General features: G+C 39.9%; 1 protein-coding gene across 1 annotated transcript in view; it reads right to left on the reverse strand.

The window, feature by feature from the left end:
* MRPS6 (mitochondrial ribosomal protein S6) overlaps positions 1–24678 on the reverse strand; it is a 98337-nt gene extending 73659 nt beyond the window's left edge. The window contains exon 1 of the mRNA XM_069540623.1: positions 24545–24678. Coding sequence (XP_069396724.1) covers positions 24545–24678 — 134 coding nt within the window. The remainder of the gene's footprint in view (positions 1–24544) is intronic.
* Between the last annotated feature and the right edge of the window lie 57 nt (positions 24679–24735).

Here is a 24735-nt window from a genome sequence, read left to right on the forward strand (position 1 = left end):
AAACTATGTTGAATAATAGTGGTGAGCGTGGACAACCTTGTCTTGTTCCTGATCTTAGAGGAAATGGTTTCAGTTCTTCACCATTGAGAATGTTGTTGGCTGTGGTTTTGTCATATATGGCCTTTATTATGTTGAGATAAGTTCCCTCTATGCCTACTTTCTGGAGGGTTTTTATCATAAATCGGTGTTGAATTTTGTCAAAAGCTTTTTTTGCTTCTATTGAGATGATCATATGGTTTTTCTCCTTCAATTTGTTAATATGGTTTACCACATTGATTGATTTACGTATATTGAAGAATCCTTGCCTTCCTGGGATAAACCTCACTTGATCATGGTGTATGATCCTTTTAATGTGCTGTTGGATTCTGTTTGCTAGTGTTTTGTTGAGGATTTTTACAGCTATGTTCATCAGTGATATTGGCCTGTAGTTTTCTTTCTGTGTGACATCTTTGTCTGGTTTTGGTATCAGGGTGATGGTGGCTTCGTAGAATGAGTTGGGGAGTGCTCCTCCCTCTGATATATTTTGGAAGGGTTTAAGAAGGAAAGGTGTTAGCTCTTCTCTAAATGTTTGACAGAATTCACCTGTGAATCCATCTGGTCCTGGGCTTTTGTTTGTTGGAAAGTTTTTAATCACAGTCTCAATTTCAATGCTTGTGATTGCTCTGTTCATATTTTCTATTTCTTCCTGATTCAGTCTTGGAAGGTTGTGCTTTTCTAAGAATTTGTCCATTTCTTCCAGATTGTCCATTTATTGGCATGTAGTTGCTTGTAGTAATCTCTCATGATCCTTTGTATTTCTGCAGTGTCAGTTGTTACTTCTCCTTTTTCATTTCTAATTCTATTGATTTGAGTCTTCTCCCTTTTTTTCTTCATGAGTCTGGCTAATGGTTTATCAATTTTGTTTATTTTCTCAAACAACCAGCTTTTAGTTTTATTGATCTTTGCTATTGTTTCCTTCATTTCTTTTTCATTTATGTCTGATCTGATCTTCATGATTTCTTTCCTTCTGTTAACTTTGGGATATTTTTGTCCTACTTTCTCTAATTGCTTTAGGTGTAAGGTTAGGTTGTTTATTTGAGACGTTTCTTATTTCTTGAGGTAGGATTGTATTGCTATAAACTTCCCTCTTAGAATTGCTTTTGCTGTATCCCATAGGTTTTGGGTCGTCATGTTTACATTGTCATTTGTTTCTAGGAATTTTTAAATTTCCTCTTTGATTTCTTCAGTGATCTCTTTGTTATTTAGTAGTGTATTGTTTAGCCTCCATGTGCTTGTATTTTTTACAGATTTTTTTCCTGTAATTGATATCTAGCCTCATAGCGTTGTGATCAGAAAAGATACTTGATATGATTTCAATTTTCTTAAATTTACCAAGGCTTATTTGTGACCCAAGATATGATCTATCCTGGAGAATGTTCCATGAGCACTTGAGAAGAAAGTGTATTTTGTTGTTTTTGGATGGAATGTCCTGTAAATATCAATTAAGTCCATCTGGTTTAATGTATCATTTAAAGCTTGTGTTTCCTTATTTATTTTCATTTTGGATGATCTGTCCATTGGTGAAAGTGGGGTGTTATATTTCCCTACTATGATTGTGTTACTGTCGATTTCCTCTTTTATGACTGTTAGCATTTGCCTTATGTATTGAGGTGCTCCTCTTTTGGGTGCATAAATATTTACAATTGTTATATCTTCTTCTTGGATTGATCCCTTGATCATTATGTAGTGTCCTTCTTTGTCTCTTGTGATAGTCTTTATTTTGAAGTCTGTTATGTCTGATATGAGAGTTGCTATTCCAGCTTTCTTTTGATTTTCATTTGCATGGAATATCGTTTTCCATCCCTTCACTTTCAGTCTGTATGTGTCCCTAGGCCTGAAGTTGGTCTCTTGTAGACAGCATATACATGGGTCTTGTTTTTGTATCCATTCAGCCAGTCTATGTCTTTTGGTTGGAGCATTTAATCCATTTATATTTAAGGTAATTATCAATATGTATGTTCCTACTACCATTTTCTTAGTTGTTTTGGGTTTGTTATTGTAGGTCTTTTCCTTCTCTTGTGTTTCCTGCCTAGAGAAGTTCCTTTAGTATTTGTTGTAAAGCTGGTTTGGTGGTGCTGAATTCTCTTAGCTTTTGCTTGTCTGTAAAGGTTTTAATTTCTCCGTCAAATCTGAATGAGATCCTTGCTGTGTAGAGTAATCTTGCTTATAGGTTTTTCCCTTTCATCACTTTAAATATGTCCTGCCACTCTCTTCTGGCTTGCAGAGTTTCTGCAGAAAGATCAGCTGTTAACCTTATGGGGATTCCCTTGTATATTATTTGTTGCTTTTCCATTGCTGCTTTTAATATTTCTCTTTTACTTAATTTTTGATAGTGTGATTAATATGTGTCTTGGCGTATTTCTCCTTGGATTTATCCTGTAAGGACTCACTGTGCTTCCTCGACTTGATTGACTATTTCCTTTCCCATATTTGGGAAGTTTTCAACTATAATCTCTTCAAATATTTTCTCAGTCCCTTCCTTTTTCTCTTCTTCTTTTGGGACCCCTATAATTCGAATATTGGTGTGTTTAATGTTGTCCCAGAGGTCTCTGAGACTGTCCTCAATTCTTTACATTCTTTTGTCTTTTTTCTGCTCTGCAGTAGTTATTTCCACTATTTTATCTTCCTGGTCACTTATCCGTTCTTCTGCCTGTTATTCTGCTATTGATTCCTTCTAGAGAATTTTTAATTTCAATTATTATGTTGTTCATCATTGTTTGTTTGCTCTTTAGTTCTTCTAGGTCCTTGTTAAACATTTCTTGTATTTTCTCCATTCTATTTCCAAGATTTTGGATCATCTTTGCTATCATTATTCTGAATTCTCTTTCAGGTAGACTGCCTATTTCCTCTTCATTTGTTAGGTCTGGTGGGTTTTTACCTTGCCCCTTCATCTGCTGTGTGTTTCTCTGTCTTCTCATTTTGCTTAACTTACTGTGTTTGTGGTCTCCTTTTCACAGGCTGAAGGTTTGTAGTTCCTGTTGTTTTTGGTGTCTGTCCCCAGTGGCTAAGGTTGGTTCAGTGGGTTGTGTAGGCTTCCTGGTGGAGGGGACTGGTGCCTGTGTTCTGGTGGATGAGGCTGGATCTTGTCTTTCTGGTGGGCAGGACCACGTCCGGTGTTGTGTTTTGGGGTGTCTGTGACCTTATTATGATTTTAGGCAGCCTCTCTGCTAATGGGTGGGGTTGTGTTCCTGTCTTGCTAGTTGTTTGGCATAGGGCGTCTAGCACTGTAGCTTGCTGGTCGCTGAGTGGATCTGGATCTTAGCGTTGAGATGGAGATCTCTGGGAGAGCTTTTGCCGTTTGATATTACGTGGAGCTGGGAGGTCTCTGGTTGATGTCCTGAACTCGGCTCTCCCACCTCAGAGGCACAGGCCTGACACCCGGCCGAGCACCAAGACCCTGTCAGCCACACGGCTCAGAAGAAAAGGGAGAAAAAAAGAAAGAATGAAAGAAGAGAGCAACCAAACCAAAAAAACCAATCCACAAATGATAACAAGCGCTAAAACTTATATGGAAAAAAAGAAAACCGACAGACAGAACTCTAGGACAAATGGTAAAAGCAAAGCTGTACAGACAAAATCACACAACGAAGCATACACATACACACTCACAAAAAGAGTAAAAGGAAGAAAAAATATATATTGTTGCTCCCGAAGTCCACCTCAATTTGGGATGATTCGCTGTCTATTCAGGTATTACACAGATGTAGGTACATCAAGTTGATCGTGGAGCTTTAATCCGCTGCCCCTGAGGCTGCTGGGAGAGATTTCCCCTTCTCTTCTTTGTTCTCACAGCTCCCAGGGGCTCAGCTTTGGATTTGGCCCCGCCTCTGCGTGTAGGTCGCCAGAGGGCGTCTGTTCTTTGCTCAGACAGGACGAGGTTAAAGGACCCGCTGAGTCGGGAGCTCTGGCTCACTCAGGGCGGGGGGGAGGGAGGGGCACAGTGTGCGGGGCGAGTCTGCGGCGGCAGAGGCCGGTGTGACGTTGCACCAGCCTGAGGTGTGCTGTGCATTGTGCCGGGGAAGTTATCCCTGGATCCCGGGACTCTGGCGGTGGCGGGCTGCACAGGCTCCCGGGAGGAGAGGTGTGGAGAGTGACCTATGCTCCCACACAGGCTTATTGGTGGCGGCAGCAGCAGCCTTAGCGTCTCATGCCCGTCTCTGGGGTCCGCGCTGTTAGCCGCGGCTCGCGCCCGTCTCTGGAGCTCCTTTAAGCGGCGCTCTGAATCCCCTCTCCTCGCGCACCAGGAAACAAAGAGGGAAGAAAAAGTCTCTTGCCTCTTCGGCAGGTCCAGACTTTTCCTGGACTCCCTCCCGGCTAGCCGTGGCGCACTAACCCCCTGCAGGCTGTGTCCACGCCGCCAACCCCAGTCCTCTCCCTGCGCTCAGACCGAAGCCCGAGACTCAGCTCCCAGCCCCGCCCGCCCTGGCGGGTGAGCAGACAAGCCTCTCGGGCTGGTGAGTGCCAGTCGGCACCGATCCTCTTTGCGGGAATATCTCCGCTTTGCCCTCTCCACCCCTGTGGCTGCGCTCTCCTCCGCGGCTCCGAAGCTTCCCCCCTCTGCCACCCCCAGTCTCCGCCCGCGAAGGGGCTTCCTAGTGTGTGGAAACCTTTCCTCCTTCACGGCTCCCTCCCACTGGTGCAGGTCCTGTCCCTATTCTTTTGTCTCTTGTTTTTTCGTTTTTCTTTTGCCCTACCCAGGTACAAAAGAAAGAGGGTTATCTTTTGGAATGATCAGTTATTTACAAATCCTCTTGCTTTTCTTCTTTTCTCCTCTGCACCAAAATGTTCAGCATCTTAATGAGATGGCCTTTGGGACCCAGAATGACACTTTTACCTCAATTAATAATATGACCGATGGACACTGGGGAGTTTCTTGCCTTTTGGGAGGTCTGAGGTCTTTTGCCAGCATTCAGTAGGCGTTCCGTAGGAGTTCCATGTGTCGTTGTATTTCTGATGTATTTGTGGGGAGGAAGGTGATCTCCACATCTCAGTCCTCTGCCGTCTTGAAGGTCTCCTCCCACAAGTATTCTTAATGTTAAATGTCAATAATGTTGAAGATATTAAAAAGCTTTATGTTCTGTCTCCACAAGTGCAAAATACAGAAGAAAACATGTGGAAGGATTTGAGATTTAGTAAAATAAACAAAGGCCAGGAGCTGGAGAAGCTTGTGGGTGGATGAAACACATCTACAGGGGTCTTGGAGGGGCAAAGCTTTCTGGGAGAGGTGGGAGCACCCTGCAAAATAAGCTAGATGGGCAGTCATTCAGGGGAGGCCTGAGAGGGGCATGAGCCTGCCCTGCTCAGCACATAGGAGTTTCGAGGCTGGAGGTGATCAGGGATGAATGGATTCAAAGGGGGCATGTGTGCAAGTGAGCACGTGTGCAAGCAGGGACAAGCTCAGAGGGCATTGTGCAGGCCAAAAAAGGGGTGGAGTCTTGTGAAGGTTGAAGGCAGGAGCGTTAGGGATAGAATCTGTAGGATTTGGAGACTGATCAGTTATCTGAGGGGCAGCTAGCGAGGCACGTGTCAACAATGGCAACAAACATTCTCGACTGAATTTCCTTTAGTTCTGGTCACACCCCCATGTGGTGTTTCCTCAGCTTCTGGTTCATAAAGCTTATATTACAACTCAGTGTGTTGGTGTTTTTTCTCTGACTGTCTTACCTTCATAAATCTTCATAACAATGTTATAATCTTCTGGAGGACCTAGGTGATATCTTTTATTGCTCAAAATTGTCTCCCTGTTCAGGACTTTAACCAAAAGAAGGAAAGTGACAGTCCTGAAGCCTGCAGGAGAAGCACCACCTAAATGATCTAGCCACCCAAGGAATGTTGAAAGGTGGGTGTCATGACACCACCGGTCAACACTTCCTGGTAAGAAGGTCATACATTCAAGTACCATCTCAGAGTCTAGCCCTCTGTGAGGATTATCCCACTTTGTGTTTCTGGGGCTCTGTTGAGTCACGTTTGCAAGAACGCCCACATTGTCATCAGACAGGACTGAATAGAGCTTTAGTAAAAGAAGCAAAGCCCATGGGCTTCCCTGGTGGCGCAGTGGTTGAGAGTCCGCCTGCTGATGCAGGGGACATGGGTTCGTGCCCCGGTCTGGGAGGATCCCACATGCCACGGAGCAGCTGGGCCTGTGAGCCATGGCCGCTGAGCCTGCGTGTCTGGAGCCTGTGCTCCGCAACGGGAGAGGCCACAACAGTGAGAGGCCCGCATACTGGAAAAAAAAAAAAAAAAAAAAGAAGCAAAGCCCATAGGCACTAGATTACGCCTAATAGCTGTGCAGCCCCTGTTGACTCAGGGTCAAGTTTGCCTTGGCAAAACAGAGTTGTGCCCTTGATCTGAACTTCGTTGACTTTCCCTTGACAAAGGAAGATGACAGCTGGGCAAGAGGGTGTAGGAGGCAGAGGGAATTCCAACAGAGAACATATTCAGGAGGTAAATGATTATTGTCACTGGAGAAGGTATTTAGTAGGTAGCCAACTTCCTCCAAAGCTGCTATGAGGAAGACTTTATACTTTAGAAAGTATCAAATCTAGATATATTATTTCAATATTAGAGAGTATCTACTTTCTCAGATTGCCCATATTTTAAAAAATAAACGCAATGGCAACAATAGCAGCTATCCATGCTGCCAGTAAGAAAAAAATTTTCCTCACATGCAATTAAAATTACAAGGTAATTGGGAGCCATTAGGTGGTTCCTCCCACAATAAATCATCTTGAACTTTCAGCCTAGGTTTACTGAGGCCTTAAGAGAACATGCAGGAAATGTCTTGGGAATTTAGTTCCTCACTTGAATAAAGAAGTCCACAACTGACCTTAGTATTAAATACATAATCATTAAGAAAACTTTCCCATATTAACCACATGCTCATCTATAATAGCACTGCAAATGGAACAGGTCATTTTAGTGATAAAGAATCATTACCTATAGTGCTATTATTAAATGATTCCTACAGAGGGTTATCTTTTGGAATGATCAGTTATTTACAAATCCTTTTGCTTTTTTTATTTTTTCCTCTGCACCAAAATGTTCAGCATCTTAATGAGATGGCCTTTGGGACCCAGAATGACACTTTTATCTCAATTAATAATATGACCGATGGACATTGGAGAGCAACCAGATAGGAGACTCTCCTCCTGTTATTAATGATTCAGTGGTTTAGAAATTACAAGTCCCTAGGTGCAGCAGCATAGCAGGGCAGTTAGTCTGATGGTGAGGAAGACCAGCCACCAGCAACACCTAGGATCAGGAACCCTCGTCCTTTTCTCACCTCATCGCCACTCACCTGGATACTGTGAGGCACATCCTTACACTGGGGCTGAAGGATCTTTCTGGAAATGTAAATCTGATTCAGTCTCTCCACAGCTTAAATACCTTAGTGGCTCCCTATTGCCCTCAGGGTAAAGTCCAAACTCCTCAGCAGGGGTTTATGAGGCCCCTCCTTCTGTAGGGGCCTCCTGTCTGCTTCCATCACTCTCGTCACTCCTTACCACATCACCCCATTGTGTTTGCAAGTCCCTGAGCTCTGCATGCACTTCCCCCCGTGTCCTTTGCCCTCTGCCTGGAACACATCCCACTCCCTCCACCCAGCCTACTCCTATCCACCCCCTTTTTTAAATTATGAAATATACAGACAGAGATTGCATGAAACACATATGGAGAATTTAAAGAAAAATTATTCAACGAGCATGCCAGAATAGCACATCCCAGAATCCTCTTCTGTGCGTCTCCACAAACACAACCCCAACTCTCCCCACTTTCCTTGCTTTTCTTTATGGCGTTACCATCAATGTATGCATCCCCTAAGCCGTAGCTTATTGCTGCCTGCTTTTTAAGTATTGTATGAGTATCTTGATTTTTCCCCCTCAACATTGTGTTTATGATCCAAGTTATTTAACGTAGCTGTAAATTTATTTATTTTCATTGCTGATACTACTCCATTGTACCACAATTCATCTGTTCTGCTGATGGACGTGGGTTGTTTCCTTTGTGGGTGGCTATCACAAATAATACTGCTGGGAACATTCTTCTACATAGAGACCAGTGCATATATGTGCACGTGCAAAGAGTTCCTCTAATTGCTGTCCCTAGGAGTGGAATGCTACCTCGCAGGGTATGTAAAACTTCAACTTTTCTACATAATACCAATGGTTTTCCCAAGGGGTGGTACCAGTTTGCACCTGCATCAGCAGTACGTGTGAGTTTGCTAATTCCTCTCTTCTTCTCAGGTCTCAGTTTTGACCACTGCACGGCAGAAAGCCTGCCCTACCCCTGAAAGTCTGGATTCGGTGCACCTCTTTTGTACTTCTTTAGTACCTATGCTCACCTCATCATGACACTAGTCATACCTTGTGACATGCACATGATAGATGTGAGAAGAAGCTGCTCAGATCCCTAGCTGCTGTCCCTCTGGACCGGCTGCTCCACTAGAGCTGAGGCCACATATCCCTCAGGTGCTCCCAGTCAAGGACTGAGCACAGTGAAGATACAAATCCAGGCTCACTTCTGTTACACACAGGACTCCTCTGATGGGTGACTTGGGCTCAGATACTTCCCAGGGACCCGGCACATCCTTTCTTGGAATTGCACTGCAGTGCAAAACTCTCCCTACCCGCTCCTCCTTCCTTCCCCCAGCCTTGCACAGATGTCAGACCGGTAATGCAGTCTGAAAGCTCCCCCCACCTTCTCTGGTTCCCTCCCTTTGTCCTTCATAGGCGTTTCCTCCAAGAAATCTCTTACATGTCTAATCCTATCTTGGTATCCACTTTTAGAGAACCTAAATTAACACAATGTAATTTCCTCTTGATTTTGTGGCCTTAACAATCAACAGAAAAATTATGAAAAAAGAAACTCTTGTGCCCCCAGTGCCTAATAGAGGGACTAGCGCATGGTAGGTGCTGAGTAAATCTTGGTGAATCAATAAGTTATTTATTTCATAAGTGAGATTCCCACTTCTGTGCTTCGTATGAACACATTTCTAGTGTCATCTGAAAGGCAGAAGAAAACTGCTTGGCCAAACTTGATACCTCCTTTATTTCCACAGGCATAGCCTCAGACTGTACTTCCTAATTAAAAGGTGTGGCCAGTGTGCAACAGTGAACGAAGCAGCTAAGATTCGCTTTCTTTCCATGCGGGGAAGGCAAAGATTCCTATTAGGTCATTGGCTCAGGAATACTCTCCCTGGCTTCTCATTCCATAGTTCAGAAGCCTCTGACCACAACGCTTCCTACCAGACTTGTGAGAATCTTAGAAAAGTGAAGAGACCTGTCATAAGTAGCTTCTCAGATGGTCTCCTATGGTCCCCACCTACTGGCATTATACTTCCTATAGTTCCCTGTCCTTGAGTGTGAGCCAGATTTAAAGACTAGCTTCTAAAGTACTGAATACAGCAGAAGTGATAGACGATAACCTCGGAGATTAGATTATAAAAAGACTGGGGTTTCCATTATAGTCTCAGAGATGGATTGGAAAAGACACTGGGTTTAGAGCCAGAAGACCTAAGTGTAGTCTTTATCTGTGTGACACTGGCCAAGACATTTCAGGGAACAATAATACCTATACCTATACCTATACCTATACAATAATCCTCTGACTGTTTTATTCAGGAAGTTATATAAGAGAAAACTTTTATTGAGTGTTGTTCTACAGACTTTTATTTGTATCAGCACAAACCGATCACAGCAATCTGATGAGTGGATACTGTCATCATCCCCATTTTATAGATGAGTCAACTGAGGCACAGAGATATTAAAGAATTTGCCCAAAGTGATACAGCCAGTAAGTGCTAGAGCCAGGATTTGCACACAGTAATCTAGCTCCAGAGTCCACATCATGAACACAGCTCTATATCTGTGGGTGAAAGCACTTTATCTAAGACGTTATAGGAATATAAATCATGTAGTGACATATTGGTGTAAAGACAGACACAGCAATCATTAGAGCAGAATAGAGTCCATAAACAGATCCACACACATATGGTCAACTGATTTTCAACAAAGTTGCAAAGGCAATCCAGCAGAGAGAGGATAGTCTTTTCAACAGATGATTCTGGAACAACTTAATGTCTTTACACACACACAGAAATGAACCTTGATCAATACCTCATACCATATGCAAAAATTAACTCAAAGTTTATTATAAACCTATTTAGGTAAAACATAAAGTTATAAAACTTCCAGAAGAAGAAAATCTTTGTGACCCTGAGTTAAAGATTTCTTAGTTGCAACACCAAAAGCACAATTCATAAAAGAAAATACTGATAAATTGGACTTCATCAAAATTTAAAACTTCTACTCTTGAAAAGATATAGTTAAGAAACAAGCCAGAGACCATGAGAAAATATTTACAAATCACGTGTATGATAAAGAATTTGTGTCCAAATATATAGAGAAATTGAAACTCAAAACTCAGCAGTAAGACAACTCAATTTTTAAAATGGACAACAGGGCTTCCCTGGCGGCACAGTGGTTGAGAGTCCGCCTGCCAATGTGGGGGACACCGGTTTGTGCCCCAGTCCGGGAAGATCCCACGTGCCACGGAGCGGCTGGGCCCGTGAGCAATGGCCGCTGAGCCTGCGCGTCCGGAGCCTGTGCTCCGCAACGGGAGAGGCCACAACAGTGAGAGGCCCGCATACCGCAAAAAAAAATAATAATAATAAAATAAAATAAAGATATACAACAGATCTGAACAAACACTTCATCAAAGAAGATGACAAATGAGCACGTGAAAAGATGTTCATCATTACTCATTAGGAAAATGCAAATTGAAACCACAGTGAGCTACCACTACATTGTAATGGCCACAATTTAAAAAACAAGAGCAAATATTGCTGAGGAGATGGAGCAACTGCGACTCTCCTACACTGCTGGTGGGAATAAAAACGGTGCAATCATTTTGGCAATTTCTTAAAATATTATACAGAGACCTACCGTATGGCTCAGCCATTCTACTCCTAGGTATTTACCTAAGATAAATGAAATCATGTATCCACACAAAGACTTGTACAAGTGTTCATAGCAGCTTAATTTGTAAAAGCCAAAAACTGGAAACAACTCAAATGACTATCAACAGATAAACACATTGTGATATGCTCATGTAATGGAATACTACTCAGCAATAAAAAGGAGTGAACTCTTCAACAACATGGGTGAATCTTAAAATAATTATGCTGAGTGAAAGAAGCCAGACAAAGAGAGTACATACCGAATGGTTCCATTTATATAAAATTCTAGAATTTCAAACTAGAGTGACAGAAAACAAATCAGCAGTTTCTTGAGGTGGAAGTGAATGAAAGAGATTACAAAGGGACATAAGGCAACTTTTGGGAGGTGGTAGATATATTTATTATCTTGATTAGGGCAATAGTTTCGTGGATGTAAACATATGTCAAAACTTACCAAATATATGCAGTTTTCATACCAATTATAACTCAAAATGCTATAAAAAAATAAATCATTCACATCATTATTATAGTCTGAGCAAAGTTATTTTAAGTCATTGTCTGACTTACTTCTCCCCTCATCTTCCCCTGTTTCCCCTTCCCCAAATTCCTGGATAAGGAGTCAAGACCATTTCCACCTCTGGTATTCATATCAATTAAGGAAAAAAAAAAAGTCCGTGTGGAAAGAATTTTGTTAAGTTCTACAGGAGATGCAAAGTTGGATAAGAAATAGTTCATGTCTTCAAGAAGTTATAATCCAGGTAGAGAGAGAAGATGTAAGTGTGTTTAAAATTAAATTATCTAATAAAGTATAAGTATCAATTCTAAAAAAATAGAAAACATTGAAAAAGAGAGTGATTAACTGCCTAATGAAGAGTACAGGCAAAAATTTCCAAAGAGTTACTTTGGGCTGGGATGGTTCAAGAATGTTTCATGTAGGATGTGGGATTTGAGCTGGAATGGATAACATTTAGGAGGAGTAAAGAGAATAACCACAAGATGCTTTGATGGGGTCAGAGGATGGTGACATTGAGTGAATAAGTTGGATGGGAAGAAAGGTTTCTGTAGAAGAATCACAGGACTTACCCCTACAAAAGTGGGACCAGAGTTGGAGGGTCTTGAGCATCAGGCAGAGTCTAAGCCCCCAGCCTTTATTTCGTCCTAACATGAAAAGGAACTTGCGAGGTAGTGAACCTTTCATGGTTGGAATCATTCGGCAGAGAGTGTATGAGCATATGTGAGGAATATAGAAAGGAGATAACTTCCCTGAATGGACAAGTTCCTCCCAATCCCAAGACACGGGTCACAGATTCATGGGTTTTGAAAGAATCATTAGAAGTAGCACTGGATAGTTGTCTGATACTATCTTGGTTCCTCCTGGAGGTAGTACCTGACTTCCTCGTCAGAGTCAACAGGGACCTTATTTTCCCCTCGTCCACCCCGTGTTCAGCCAGGGAATGGAAGATGATCTAGGTGCAACCATAAGTCTCTCTCTCCCATGATCCTGACACCTGAGTGAATGGCTCAGAGACGTGAGGACCAGTTAGAAGTCATCCATCATGCTGATTAGAACCTGTCTGCTCCATGGCTGTGGCTATGCTTCCTGCTAACCAGCCTTCCGGATAATCTTGATTCCTGGCCAGTATTCTGATATATGATTAATTCTGTGATTTCCCCCCGAAATATCATTCCAACAAATTTTGTTTTTGCCTAAGACATTAGAGTCTGCTTTGTTGCTTAAAGCCAAGAACCAGAACTGTCATGGAACTCTGGATCTTAGGGGTTCAATTCCCTGCATACCCTATTGGTCTTACTTCAGCCCCCTGGGGTCATATGGAGGAAGTCTATCCTCTCTTCCACATGAGTTCTTCCTAAATCTGATGACAGCTCTCCAACCTATCCTAACCTCTTCCCTCCATAGGCTAAATGCCCCATGTTCCTTTGGGCACTCCTCATTTCACATGAGTTGGATTGCTTCACCAGCCTGGACACTGTTTCCAAAGGTGATAGACTGTGACTCAATAAATATTTGTTGAATGAGTGAATTGCACAAATTTAAAGTTTTACTTTTGGCTATACTACCTTCTGTAGAAAACAATCATTCATTTCTGGTTTTTTTCCATGCAAGGCTGTGTTATAGTTAAGGTGCTGGCTCAGCTACTGAAACAGAAGTCAAAATAACAGGGACTTAAATAAGATGGCTTATTTCTCTCACATGGAAAAGTCTAAATGTAAGTAGGGCTGGAGACCCAGGCTCTTTCTAGACTTTTGCTTTCCATTTACAGCACATGACTTCTATCTTGTGGTCTAGCCTGGTCATTCCTGCTGCCAGTCTATGTTCACATTCCAGAAGGAAGGGGAAAAGTAGACTTGGGATGTTCCTTTAAGGGAATGTTCTGGACGTTGCCGCCATCATGTCCACTCCTTTTTTATGGGTCAGAACTTAGTCTTATGGCCTTCCTTTGCCTTCAAGGGGGGCTGGGAAATGTAGCTTTTTCTGGGAGAGAATGGTAAACTAATAGTTTCAACCATGGACCATATAATACAATTTGGAGATCTTCCAATAGACTAAGTATAATGAGATGCTACAAGAGTCACAGGTGGTTAATTGTCTGTAACTTTCTTATACTCAGTGTTGGGTACTTTGCAAGTGATTATCAGGCCAGAGTTACTCTGAGTTGAGTTTTAGGTAAATTGGATTTTGTGGACTTACCAGGGGACATAGCTTGGACCAGTACTTAAAATCCAGAAGTCAGAACTACACTGGAAATTTCCTCTAATTGAGACAACTAAGCAGCTATTTCTTTTTAAAATAAAACCCATGAGTTTGCTTCATACGAAGAGTTTAATATCTTTTCAGGCATATTAGATAGTATTCTTTTGGCTACAAATAATAGAAACTGACTCTGTTTTGCTCAGATGGGAGAGATGAATTATTATTAGTGTACCAGATGTCTCCCAAGCCTCAAGGCAATGTGCAGCTGACTGGGCTTCTGGAACAGACTAGAACCCGATGCTCTCCATCTTTTGTTTCTGTTTATCTGCCATCAGCTTAATTCTTCTCTCTCTAAAAGGACCATTTTTCTCTGCTCACCAGTCTCCAAAAGTAGAGGATAGCTGTTCCCAGTTCCGTGGTCTACATATGATCCTTCTAGCCACCTAGATATAGTCTGAGGCTCTCTTTCAACTGGCACTCTTATTAGCCTTGCTTGGGTTAGTGGTTACCTTGGGCCAATAGTCAAGTCTAAATGGTGGGTCAAATCATATTACAACAGCAAGATACCTCTGAACCCTGTAGATATGGAGGTTTATGGGTGCAGAGAAACAGTATGCAGCAAAGAAGACAGGCATTCCAATAGGCATCTTCTCCACCCATGTGTGTTTGGAGGGTTGTCATAAGCAGAACAAAATTTAGAAATATAGCTGTGTGATCTATGACACTGAGACAGGCTAGAAACATGATGTAATGGGGTTAGGGGAAAAACTGAGTCTTCCTCAATAATTTTTTGGTTGTAAGTAACATAACCCATCCAAAGGCTCATAAACATGGCACTTGAGAGTTTTCATATCTGAAGAAGGCTTTTATGTGCAGAGGATCACCTATAGCTACTTGTTTTATTTAATATTCAAGTTGTTAAAGTTGTAATATTTTTTTACATCCTTGGTACTTATTTATCTTATATTCCTAGTACTTATTTATCTTGTAACTGGAAGTTGGTACCTTTTGGCTATCTTCATCCAGTTCAACTCCCCCCAACACTCACCCCTGGTAACCACAAGTCTGATCTTTTTGTCTACGCATCTGTTTGTTTTTGAGGTATAATTGACCTACAAAACTATGTTATTTCCTGTTATACAACACAGTGATTTGATATTTCTACCTATTTCAAAATAATCACCATAAGTCTAGTTATGATCTGTCACCATACAAAGATATTACATGATTATTGACTTTATTCTCCACACTGTACATTTTATACCTGTGACTTATTTATTTCAAAACTGGAAGTTTGTACCTCTCACCTATTTCTTTCCTCCCTCACCCCCTCCCCTCTGGCAACCACCTGTTTGTTCTCCATAACTCTGTTTCTGTTTTGTTATGTCTGTTCATTTGCTTTGTTTTTGTAGATTCCACATATAAGTGAAATCATGCCGCATTTATCTTTCTCTGCCTGATTTATTTCACTTAGCATAATACCCTCTAGGTCCATCCATGTTGTCACAAATGCAAGCTTTCATTCTTTTTATGGCTGAGTAATATTTCACTATATATATAGTGAAATATATATATATATATATATATATATATATATATATATATATATATATATATATACCTACACCATATCTTCTTTATCTATTCATCTATTGGTGGGCGCTTGCTTGCTTCCATATCTTGGCTATAAACAATGCTATAATGAACATAGGGGTGCATATATCTTTTTTAATTTTTAATAGATCTTTATTAGAATATAATTGCTTCACAATACTGTGTTAGTTTCTGTTGAACAACAAAGAGAATCAGCCATATGCATACACATGTCCCCATAACCCCTCCCTCTTGAGCCTCCCTCCCATCCTCCTATCTCACCCCTCTAGGTCATCATAAAGCACCAAGCCGATCTCCCTGTGCTATGCTGCTTCTTCCCATCAGCCAACTATTTTACATTCCGTAGTGTATATATGTTGATGCTACTCTCATTTCACCCCAGCTTCGCACTCCCACCCCATATCCTCAAGTCTATTTTGTATGTCTACCTCTTTATTCCTGCCCTGCAACTGGGTTCATCAGTACCATTATTTTTTTTAAAGATTCCATATATATGCGTTAGCATACAGTATTTGTTTTTCTCTTTCTGACTTACTTCACTCTGTATGACAGACTCTAGGTCCATCCACCTCACTACAAATAACTCAATTTCGTTTCTTTATATGGCTGAGTAATATTCCATTGTATAAATGCGCCACATCTTCTTTATCCATACATCTGTTGATGGACATGTAGGTTGGTTCCATGTCCTGGCTATTGTAAATAGTGCTGCAATGAACATTGTGGTGTACGTCTCTTTTTGAACTATGGTTTCCTCAGGGTATATGCCCAGTTGTGGGATTGCTGGGTCATATGGTAGTTCTATTTTTAGTTTTTTAAGGAACATCAATACTGTTCTCCATAGTGGCTGTATCAATTTACATTCCCACCAACAGTGCAGGAGGGTTCCCTTTTCACCACACCCTTTCCAGCATTTATTGTTTCTAGATTTTTGATAATGGTCACTCTGACTGGCATGAGGTGATACCTCACTGTAGTTTTGATTTGCATTTCTCTAATAATTAGTGATGTTGAGCATCTTTTCATATGCCTCTTGGCCATCTGTATGTCTTCCTTGGTGAAATGTCTATTTAGGTCTTCCACCCATTTTTTAACTGAATTGTTGGTTTTTTTGCTATTGAGCTCCATGAGTCATTTGTATATTTTGGAGATTAATCCTTTGTCTGTTGTTTCATTTGAAAATATTTTCTCCCATTCTGAGGGTTGTCTTTTTGTCTTGTTTATGGTTTCCTATGCTGTGCAAAGCTTTTAAGCTTATTGAGTCCCATTTATTTATTTTTTTATTTTCATTACTCTAGGAGGTGGGTCAAAAAAGATCTTGCTGTGGTTTATGTCAAAGAGTGTTTTTCCTATGTTTTCCTCTAAGAGTTTTATGGTGTCTGGTCTTATATTTAAGTCTTTAATCTATTTGGAGTTTATTTTTGTTCATGGTGTTAGGGAGTGTTCTGGTTTCATTCTTTTACATGTGGCTGTCCAGTTTTCCCAGCACCACTTATTGAAGAGGCTTTCTTTTCTCCATTGTATGTTCTTGCCTCCTTTGTCATAAATTAGGTGCCCAATATGTGCGTGGGTTTATCTCTGGGAGTTCTATCTTGTACCATTGATCTATATTTCTGTTTTTGTGCCAGTACCATACTGTCTTGATTATTGTAGCTTTGTAGTATAGTCTGAAGTCAGGGAGCCTGATTCCTCCAGATCCCTTTTTCTTCCTCAAGATTGCTTTGGCTATTCGGGGTCTTTTGTGTTTCCATATGAATTGTAAAGTTTTTTGTTCTAATTCTGTGAAGAATGCCATTGGTAGTTTGATAGGGATAACATTGAGTCTGTAGATTGCTTTAGGTAGTATAGTGATTTTCACAATATTGATTCTTCTAATCCGAGAATGTGGTATATTTCTCCATCTGTTGATGTCATCTTTGATTACTTTCATCAGTGTTTTATAGTTTTCTGAGTACAAGTCTTTTGCCTCCTTAGGCACATTTATTCCTAGGTATTTTACTCTGTTTGTTGCAATGGTAAATGGGAGTGTTTCCTTAATTTCTCTTTCTGATTTTTTGTTGTTGGTGTATAGGAATGCCAGAGATTTCTGTGCATTGATTTTGTATCCTGCAACCTTACCAAATTCACTGATTACTTCTAGTAGTTTTCTAGTGGCATTTTTATGATTTTCTATGTATAGTATCATGTCATCGGCAAACAGTGACAGTTTTACTTCTTCTTTTCCAATTTGTATTTTTTAATTTCTTTTTCTTCTCTGATTGCTGTGGCTAGGACTTCCAAAACTATGTTGAATAATAGTGGTGAGAGTGGACATCCTTGTCTTGTTCCTGATCTTAGTGGAAATGCTTTCAGTTTTTCACCATTGAGTATGATGCTTGCTGTGAGTTTGTCATATATGGCCTTTATTATGTTGAGGTAGGTTCCCTCTATGCCATTTTCTGGAGAGTTTTTATCATAAATGGGTGTTGAATTTTGTCAAAAGCTTTTTCTCTGTCTATTGAGATGATCATATGATTTTATTCTTCAATTTGTTAATGTAGTGTATCATGTTGATTGATTTGTGGGCATTGAACCATCCTTGCATCCCTGAGATAAATTCCACTTGATCATTGTGCATGATCCTTTTAATGTATTGTTGAATTCAGTTTGCTAATATTTCATTGAGAATTTTTGCATCTATTTTCATCACTAATATTGGCTTGTAATTTTTTTTTTGGTGATGTCCTTGTCTGATTTTGGTATCAGGGTGATGGTGGCCTTGTAGAATGAGTCTGAAAGTGTTCCTTCTTCTGCAATTTTTTGGAATAGTTTCAGAAGAATTGGTGTTAACACTTCTCTAAATGTTTGGTGGAATGCAGGGCTGTCAAAATGCATTTGAACTTAAGAGATCATATTATAGTCATATAATAATCATATATATGATTACTTAAAGTTTTATGTATATAAACCTTATGGTAACCACAAACCAAAACTCTATAATAGATACACACACACAAAAGAGGAATCCAAACATAACACTAAAGATAATCATAAATCACAGGGAAGAGTGCAAAAGAAGAAGAAAGAAACAAAAAAGACCTACAAAAACAGCCCTAAAACATTTAACAAAATGGCAATAGGTACATGCCTATCAATAATTAATTTAAATGTCAAATGCTCCAATTAAAAGACATAGAGTGGCTGAATGGATAGAAAAATAAAATCCATATATGTGCTCCCTACTAGAAACTCACTTCAGATCTAAAGATAGACACAGGCTGAAGGTGAGAAGATGGAAAAGGTGTTCTATACAAGTGGAAGTTAAAAGAAAGCTGGAGTAGCAATACTTGTATCAAGCAAAATACACTTTAGGGACCTCCCTGGCAGTCCAGTGGTTAAGACTCTGAACTTCCACTGCAGGGGATGCAGGTTCAATCCCTGGTCAGGGAACTGAAGTCCTGCATGTCTCACAGTGCAGCCAAAAAAAAGTACATTTTAAAACAAAGACTAACAAGAGACAAAGAAAGACATTACATAATCATCAAGGGAGCAATCCAAGAAAAAGATATAACAGTTGTAAATATATATGCACCCAACATAGGAGCACTTAAAATCATAAAGCAAATATTAAAAGACATAAAGCAAGGAAATGACAGTAACATAATAATAGTACAGGACTTTAACACACTACTTACATCAATGGACAGATCATCCAGGCAGAAAAATCAATAAGGAAACACTGGCTTTAAACAACACATTAGGTCAAATAGATTTAATAGAGATATACAGAACATTCCATCCAAGGGCAGCAGAATACACATTCTTTTCACATGCTCGTGGAATATTCTCTAGGACAGATCACATGCTAGGCCACAAAACAAGTCTCAGTAATTTTTAAGAAAATTGAAATCATATCAAGCATCTTTTCCAAGCACAACACTGTGAGACTAGAAACAAACTATAAGAAAAAAATGCAAAACAAAAACAGCTGGAGGCTAAACAATATGCTACTAAACAAGCAATGGTTCACTGAAGAAATCAAAGAAAAAAAATTGAAAATACCTGGAGAGAAATGAAAATAAAAACACAATGATCCAAAATCTAGGGGACGCAGCAAAAGCAGTTCTAAGAGGGAAGTTTGTAGCAATACCAGCCTACCTCAGAGAACAATACAAATCCCAAATAAATAACTTAACCTTACACCTAAAGGAACTAGAAAAAAAAAAGAACAAACAAAAAACAAAGTTAGTAGAAGGAAAGAAATCATAAAGATCAGAGCAGAAATAAATAAAATAGAGACTAAAAAACAATAGAAAAGATCAATGAAACTAAGAGCCAGTTCTTCGAAAAGATAAACAAAATTGATAAACCTTTAGCCAGACTCTTCAAGAAAAAAAGAGAGAGCCCAAATCAATAAAATGAAAAAAAAAAGTTACAACTGACACAAAGGATCAAGAGATTACTACAAACAATTATATGTCAATAAAAATGGACCTCCTAGAAGAAATGGACAAATTCCTAGAAATGTACAATCTCCCAGGACTGAACCAGGAAGAAATAGAAAATATGAACAGACTAATTACCAGTAAATGAAATCAAATCAGTGATTTTTAAAACTCCAAACAACAAAAGTTCAGGGCCAGATGACTTCACCGGTAATATTTTTTTAAAGATTATTTCTTTAGAGCTATTTTAGATTCACAGGAAAATTGAACAGAAGGTACAGAGATTTCTCCTGCACTCCTTGCCCCCACACATACACAGCCTCCACCACAGCCAACATCCCCCAGCAGAGTAGTACATTTGTTACAATTGATGAATCTACAATGACACATCATCACCCAAAGTCCATAGTGTACATTAGAGTTCACTCCTGGTATTGTATGTTCTATGGGTTTGGACAAACGTATAATGACATGTTTTCACTGTTGTAGTATCATACAGATTATTTTCACTTCTCTAAAAACCCTCTATGGTCCGCCTATTCATCCTGTCCTCCTCCCTACCCCCTGGCAATCATTGATATTTTTACTGTCCCCATAATTTTACCTTTTCCAGAATGTCATGCAATTGAAATAATATAGTATGTAGCCTCTTTAAATACAATGCTAAAGGCACAATCTATGAAAGAAAGAACAACTCAACGGTAAAATAGGCCCAAAACCTTAACAGACACGCCACCAAAGAAGATATACACATGGCAAATAAGCATATGAAAACATGCTGCACATCATAGTCATCAGGAAAATGCAAATTAAAACAATAGTAAGATATCAAAACACACATACTAGAATGGTCAAAATCCAGAACACTGACAACACCAAATGTTGGTGAGGATACAGAGCAACAGGAACTATCATTACTGGTGGGAATGCAAAATGGTACAGCCAATATGGAAGACAGTCTGGTGATTTCTTACAAAACTAAACATACTCTTAACATACGATCCAGTAGTCATACTCCTTGGTATTTACCCAAAGGAGTTAAAAACTTATGTCCACACAGAAACCTGCACATGGATGTTTATAGCAGCTTTATTCATAATTGCCAAAACTTGGAGCAACCAAGGTATCCTTCAGCAGGTGAACGAATGAAGAAACTATGAAATGTGAAATAAAATAGAGTCGCTTATGTCAAAGGGTTTTAAAATGGAGCAGAGAGAACATTAAGAAGAGCAAACATATACATCCTCCCCAGGTGGAGCCATGAACTTTCGAACTGGGCCGACACTAAATATTTAAAGCACTTTGCAAGAGCCCCTGCAACTTGTCACAGTAATGAACTTTTTCTTCTCTCTAGCGATAGACTTAGCAGTCAATCTTGCTTAGCCAGGACTAGTTTCTGCCTGCAACTCTAATTAAAATTCTTTGTAATGCAAACCTTTCTTCTTTGCCCTTAAAAGCCCCTGACTTTTATTCCATAGTGGGACACTGTTTGGGTTGCTACCTGAATTTGTGTGTCCCGAATTGCAATTCTTCAATCCCAAATAAAGGCCTTTTGCTTGATTATTGCCTCCTAAGTTTACTTAGTTGACAAAACTATGGTACATCCAAACAATTTGATATTATTCAGCAATAAAAAATAAATGGGCTAAAAAAATAAAATAAAATAAAAATAAATGGGCTATCAAGCCATGAAAAGACACAGAGGAAACTTAAATGTATGTTACTAAGTATAAGAAGTCAATCTGGAAAGTTTTAACATTTTAAAACCTAGGGTTTTTGTAACCCTTTATGTTTAACTCACAATCTTATTCTTAATTATGTGCAGTAGTTTTTATATAAAAATAATATTAATTGCTTTCATTTTCTCTGATTAATGTTGAATTGACTCTTAAGTTTAACATAGTAAGTCTTCCTAAATAATTAACCCTATTTATAAACTTATTATTTAGTTTCTTGAAACATTTTAAGTGCATTTAAAATTAAAATATATCTGTTTCTCTAAAACACTTCACACACCTGCCATGGCAAACTTATAAAACTGACAAGTGAAATCTTTCTAAGCCTTTAATCAATTACTGAAATTTAATAAATCTAGTGAGTGAAGTTTCTTAAGACTCAAGGTGGATGACTGCCAAATATTTTCTAGTGTTAATTCTCCCATTTTTTCCCTTTAGCTAAAACCCCTGAGTTTTAGCTGGACACATGTCCACCCAACAGTAGGCTATGTTTTACAGCTAGTTGTGGCCATGTGACTAAGCTGGGCCAATAGGATATAAGCAGATATGATGTGGGCTTCTTTAAGACACTTGCCCTGGACTCTCTTCTGTCCTACTTCCCTTGGATGTGGTGGTGTGCCAACATCATCCAGGCTGATGAAGATAACACCTTAGGCCATGGCAGAGCCAAAGGAGAGAAGGAGCCAATTCCCTAGAAGACCTCACATAGCAAAGCTGCTTGGCCCACAGCTCTGGACCACTCACCACTTGACTGTTACAGGAGCATGAAGTAAACTCCTATCATCTTTGAGCCATTGTAATTTTGGGTTAGATTGTACCCCGATAATACAATTTCCAAAGACTGTCCCTAAGCTTAATTAACTATATACTCTTAAACGTTTCAAATTAAAATCACAAGTCTAATATGCCAGGTTTTCTAATATGTTAGATTTTCTTCAATGTTTCAAGGTTCTTTAAATAACACACAGATTATGATGATTAAAAGCTTATTTCTAACCTTACTGCAAAAGGAATGCTATACAGTTGACCCCTGAACAATACAGGGGTTAGGGGCACTGATCCCTCTTGTAGTTGAAAAATCATGTATAACTTGACTCCCCCAAGACTTAACTACTAATAGCCTACTATTGACTAGAAGACTTACTGATAACAGAAAAAATAGTTGATACACATATTTTATATGTTATATGTACTATATACCGTATTATTACAATAAGTAACCTAAAGAAAAGAAAATTTTATTAAGAAAATCATAAGGAAAAGAAAATACATTTACAGTACTGCATTGCATTTACGATACCATAAATTTACATCATCTGTTTACAAAATGAATTGTTTGTCATCAGTAGCGTCTTCAATGATACAAAACACTGTAGATGTTATATGTATTACTAAAACTAGACATCAAAAATGAAAAGATAATGTGAAACAAAAATTCATATTTATTTACAGGTATAACGATTCATGCATTGATAACAAAGACGCAACAATATAATTGACTTATTATAGCCTAGTGTAATCGATATGAGATTGCCTCATGGTAGCCTATCTTATACACTAATGCACGAATTGTTATAAAATATCTATGGCATACAGTATTATAACAATGTTCATAATACAGTATTAGAAACATTGTTACAGCGACTTCCCTGGTAGTCCAGTGGTTAAGTCTCTGAGATCCCAATGCAGGGGGCCCAGGTTCAATCCCTGGTCAGGGAACTAGATCCCACGTGCATGCTGCAACTAAGAAGTCTTCATGCTATAACTAAAAAGATCCCACATGCCGCAATGGAGATGCCACAACTAAGACCTGCTGCAGCCAAAATAAATAAATATTTAAAAAAAAAAGAAAATAGAAACATTGTTACATTTAAAAAAACACTTTCCTGTGATGATAGGCTGATATGCACTTTCTCCAATTACAAGGGAGAGAGGCATACTATATGGTAATGTAATTCTTTGGAAGCAAAGTTGTAAGGCAGTAAGAAAACTAATGTATTATTAACTTTACATTCACTATGACTCACCTTATGCTGATGTAAGGATACACTACCCACTTCAATGCAAGTCTTGCCCACGATGTTCTACATGACGAATACTTCCATGATGATGGTACAAAAACATCTCACACAGTTCTTGATGCACAGTTATCAGATTTTTACACAAAGCCACTCACACATACACAGAAGATATGTTTATGAACTGTATGGCGTGGTGATTATTTACTATTCATTAAGTGGAACTGAGTCGTCATAAAGGTCTTCATCCTCATCATCTTCATGTTGAATAGGCAGAGGAGGAAGGGGAGGGTTGGTCCTGCTGTCTCCGGATGGCAGAGGTGGAAGAGGGGGAGGAGGGGGAAGGGGAGGCAGGAAGAGCAGGCACACTTTGTTTAACTTTACAAAAATATATCATAACTTTTGTCTGACTTCTTTGCTTTTTCATTTCTCTATAAGTATTTCTACATGGTACCAATCCTTCTTCCACTGTTTGCTTTAGTTTCAGTGTCCATATCATAAAAGGGTCCATGTTGTTAAAGAAGTCAAAAGCAGTCTTGAGAGCTTCCCTGGTGGTGCAGTGGTTGAGAGTCCGCCTGCTGATGCAGGGGACACGGGTTCGTGCCCCAGTCCGAGAAGATCCCACATGCCACGAAGCGGCTGGGCCCGTGAGCCATGGCCGCTGGGCCTGCGCGTCTGGAGCCTGTGCTCTGCAACGCGAGGGCTACAACAGTGAGAGGCCCGCGTACCGCAAAAAGAAAAAAAAAAAAAAGCAGTCTTGAATAATCGGAACTCCTTTTTTTTTTTTTTTTTAATTTATTTATTTTTGCTGTGTTGGATCTTCGTTGCTGTGCAAGGGCTTTCTCTAGTTGTGGCAAGCGGGGGCCACTCTTCATCGCGGTGCCCGGGCCTCTCACTTTCGCGGCCTCTGTTGTTGCAGAGCACAGGCTCCAGACGCGCAGGCTCAGTAGCTGTGGCTCACGGGCCCAGTTGCCCCATGGCATGTGGGATCTTCCCAGACCAGGGCTCGGACCCGTGTCCTCTGCATTAGCAGGCAGATTCTCAACCACTGCACTACCAGGGAAGCCTGGAACTCTTCCTCCAGATTGTCTGATGTCAATTTGTTTTCTGGCACTGTCTTTTCTACACCTTCTTCTTCATCATCTGGCACTGGTTTGGAAGCGCTCATCTCGATCGTCATCTTCTGTTAATTACTCTGGTGTGGTGTCTATTAGCTCTTGAACTTCTCCAAGGCCCA

This window comes from Delphinus delphis, chromosome 4, assembly GCF_949987515.2.
Source record: "Delphinus delphis chromosome 4, mDelDel1.2, whole genome shotgun sequence".
NCBI classification, from domain to species: domain Eukaryota; kingdom Metazoa; phylum Chordata; class Mammalia; order Artiodactyla; family Delphinidae; genus Delphinus; species Delphinus delphis.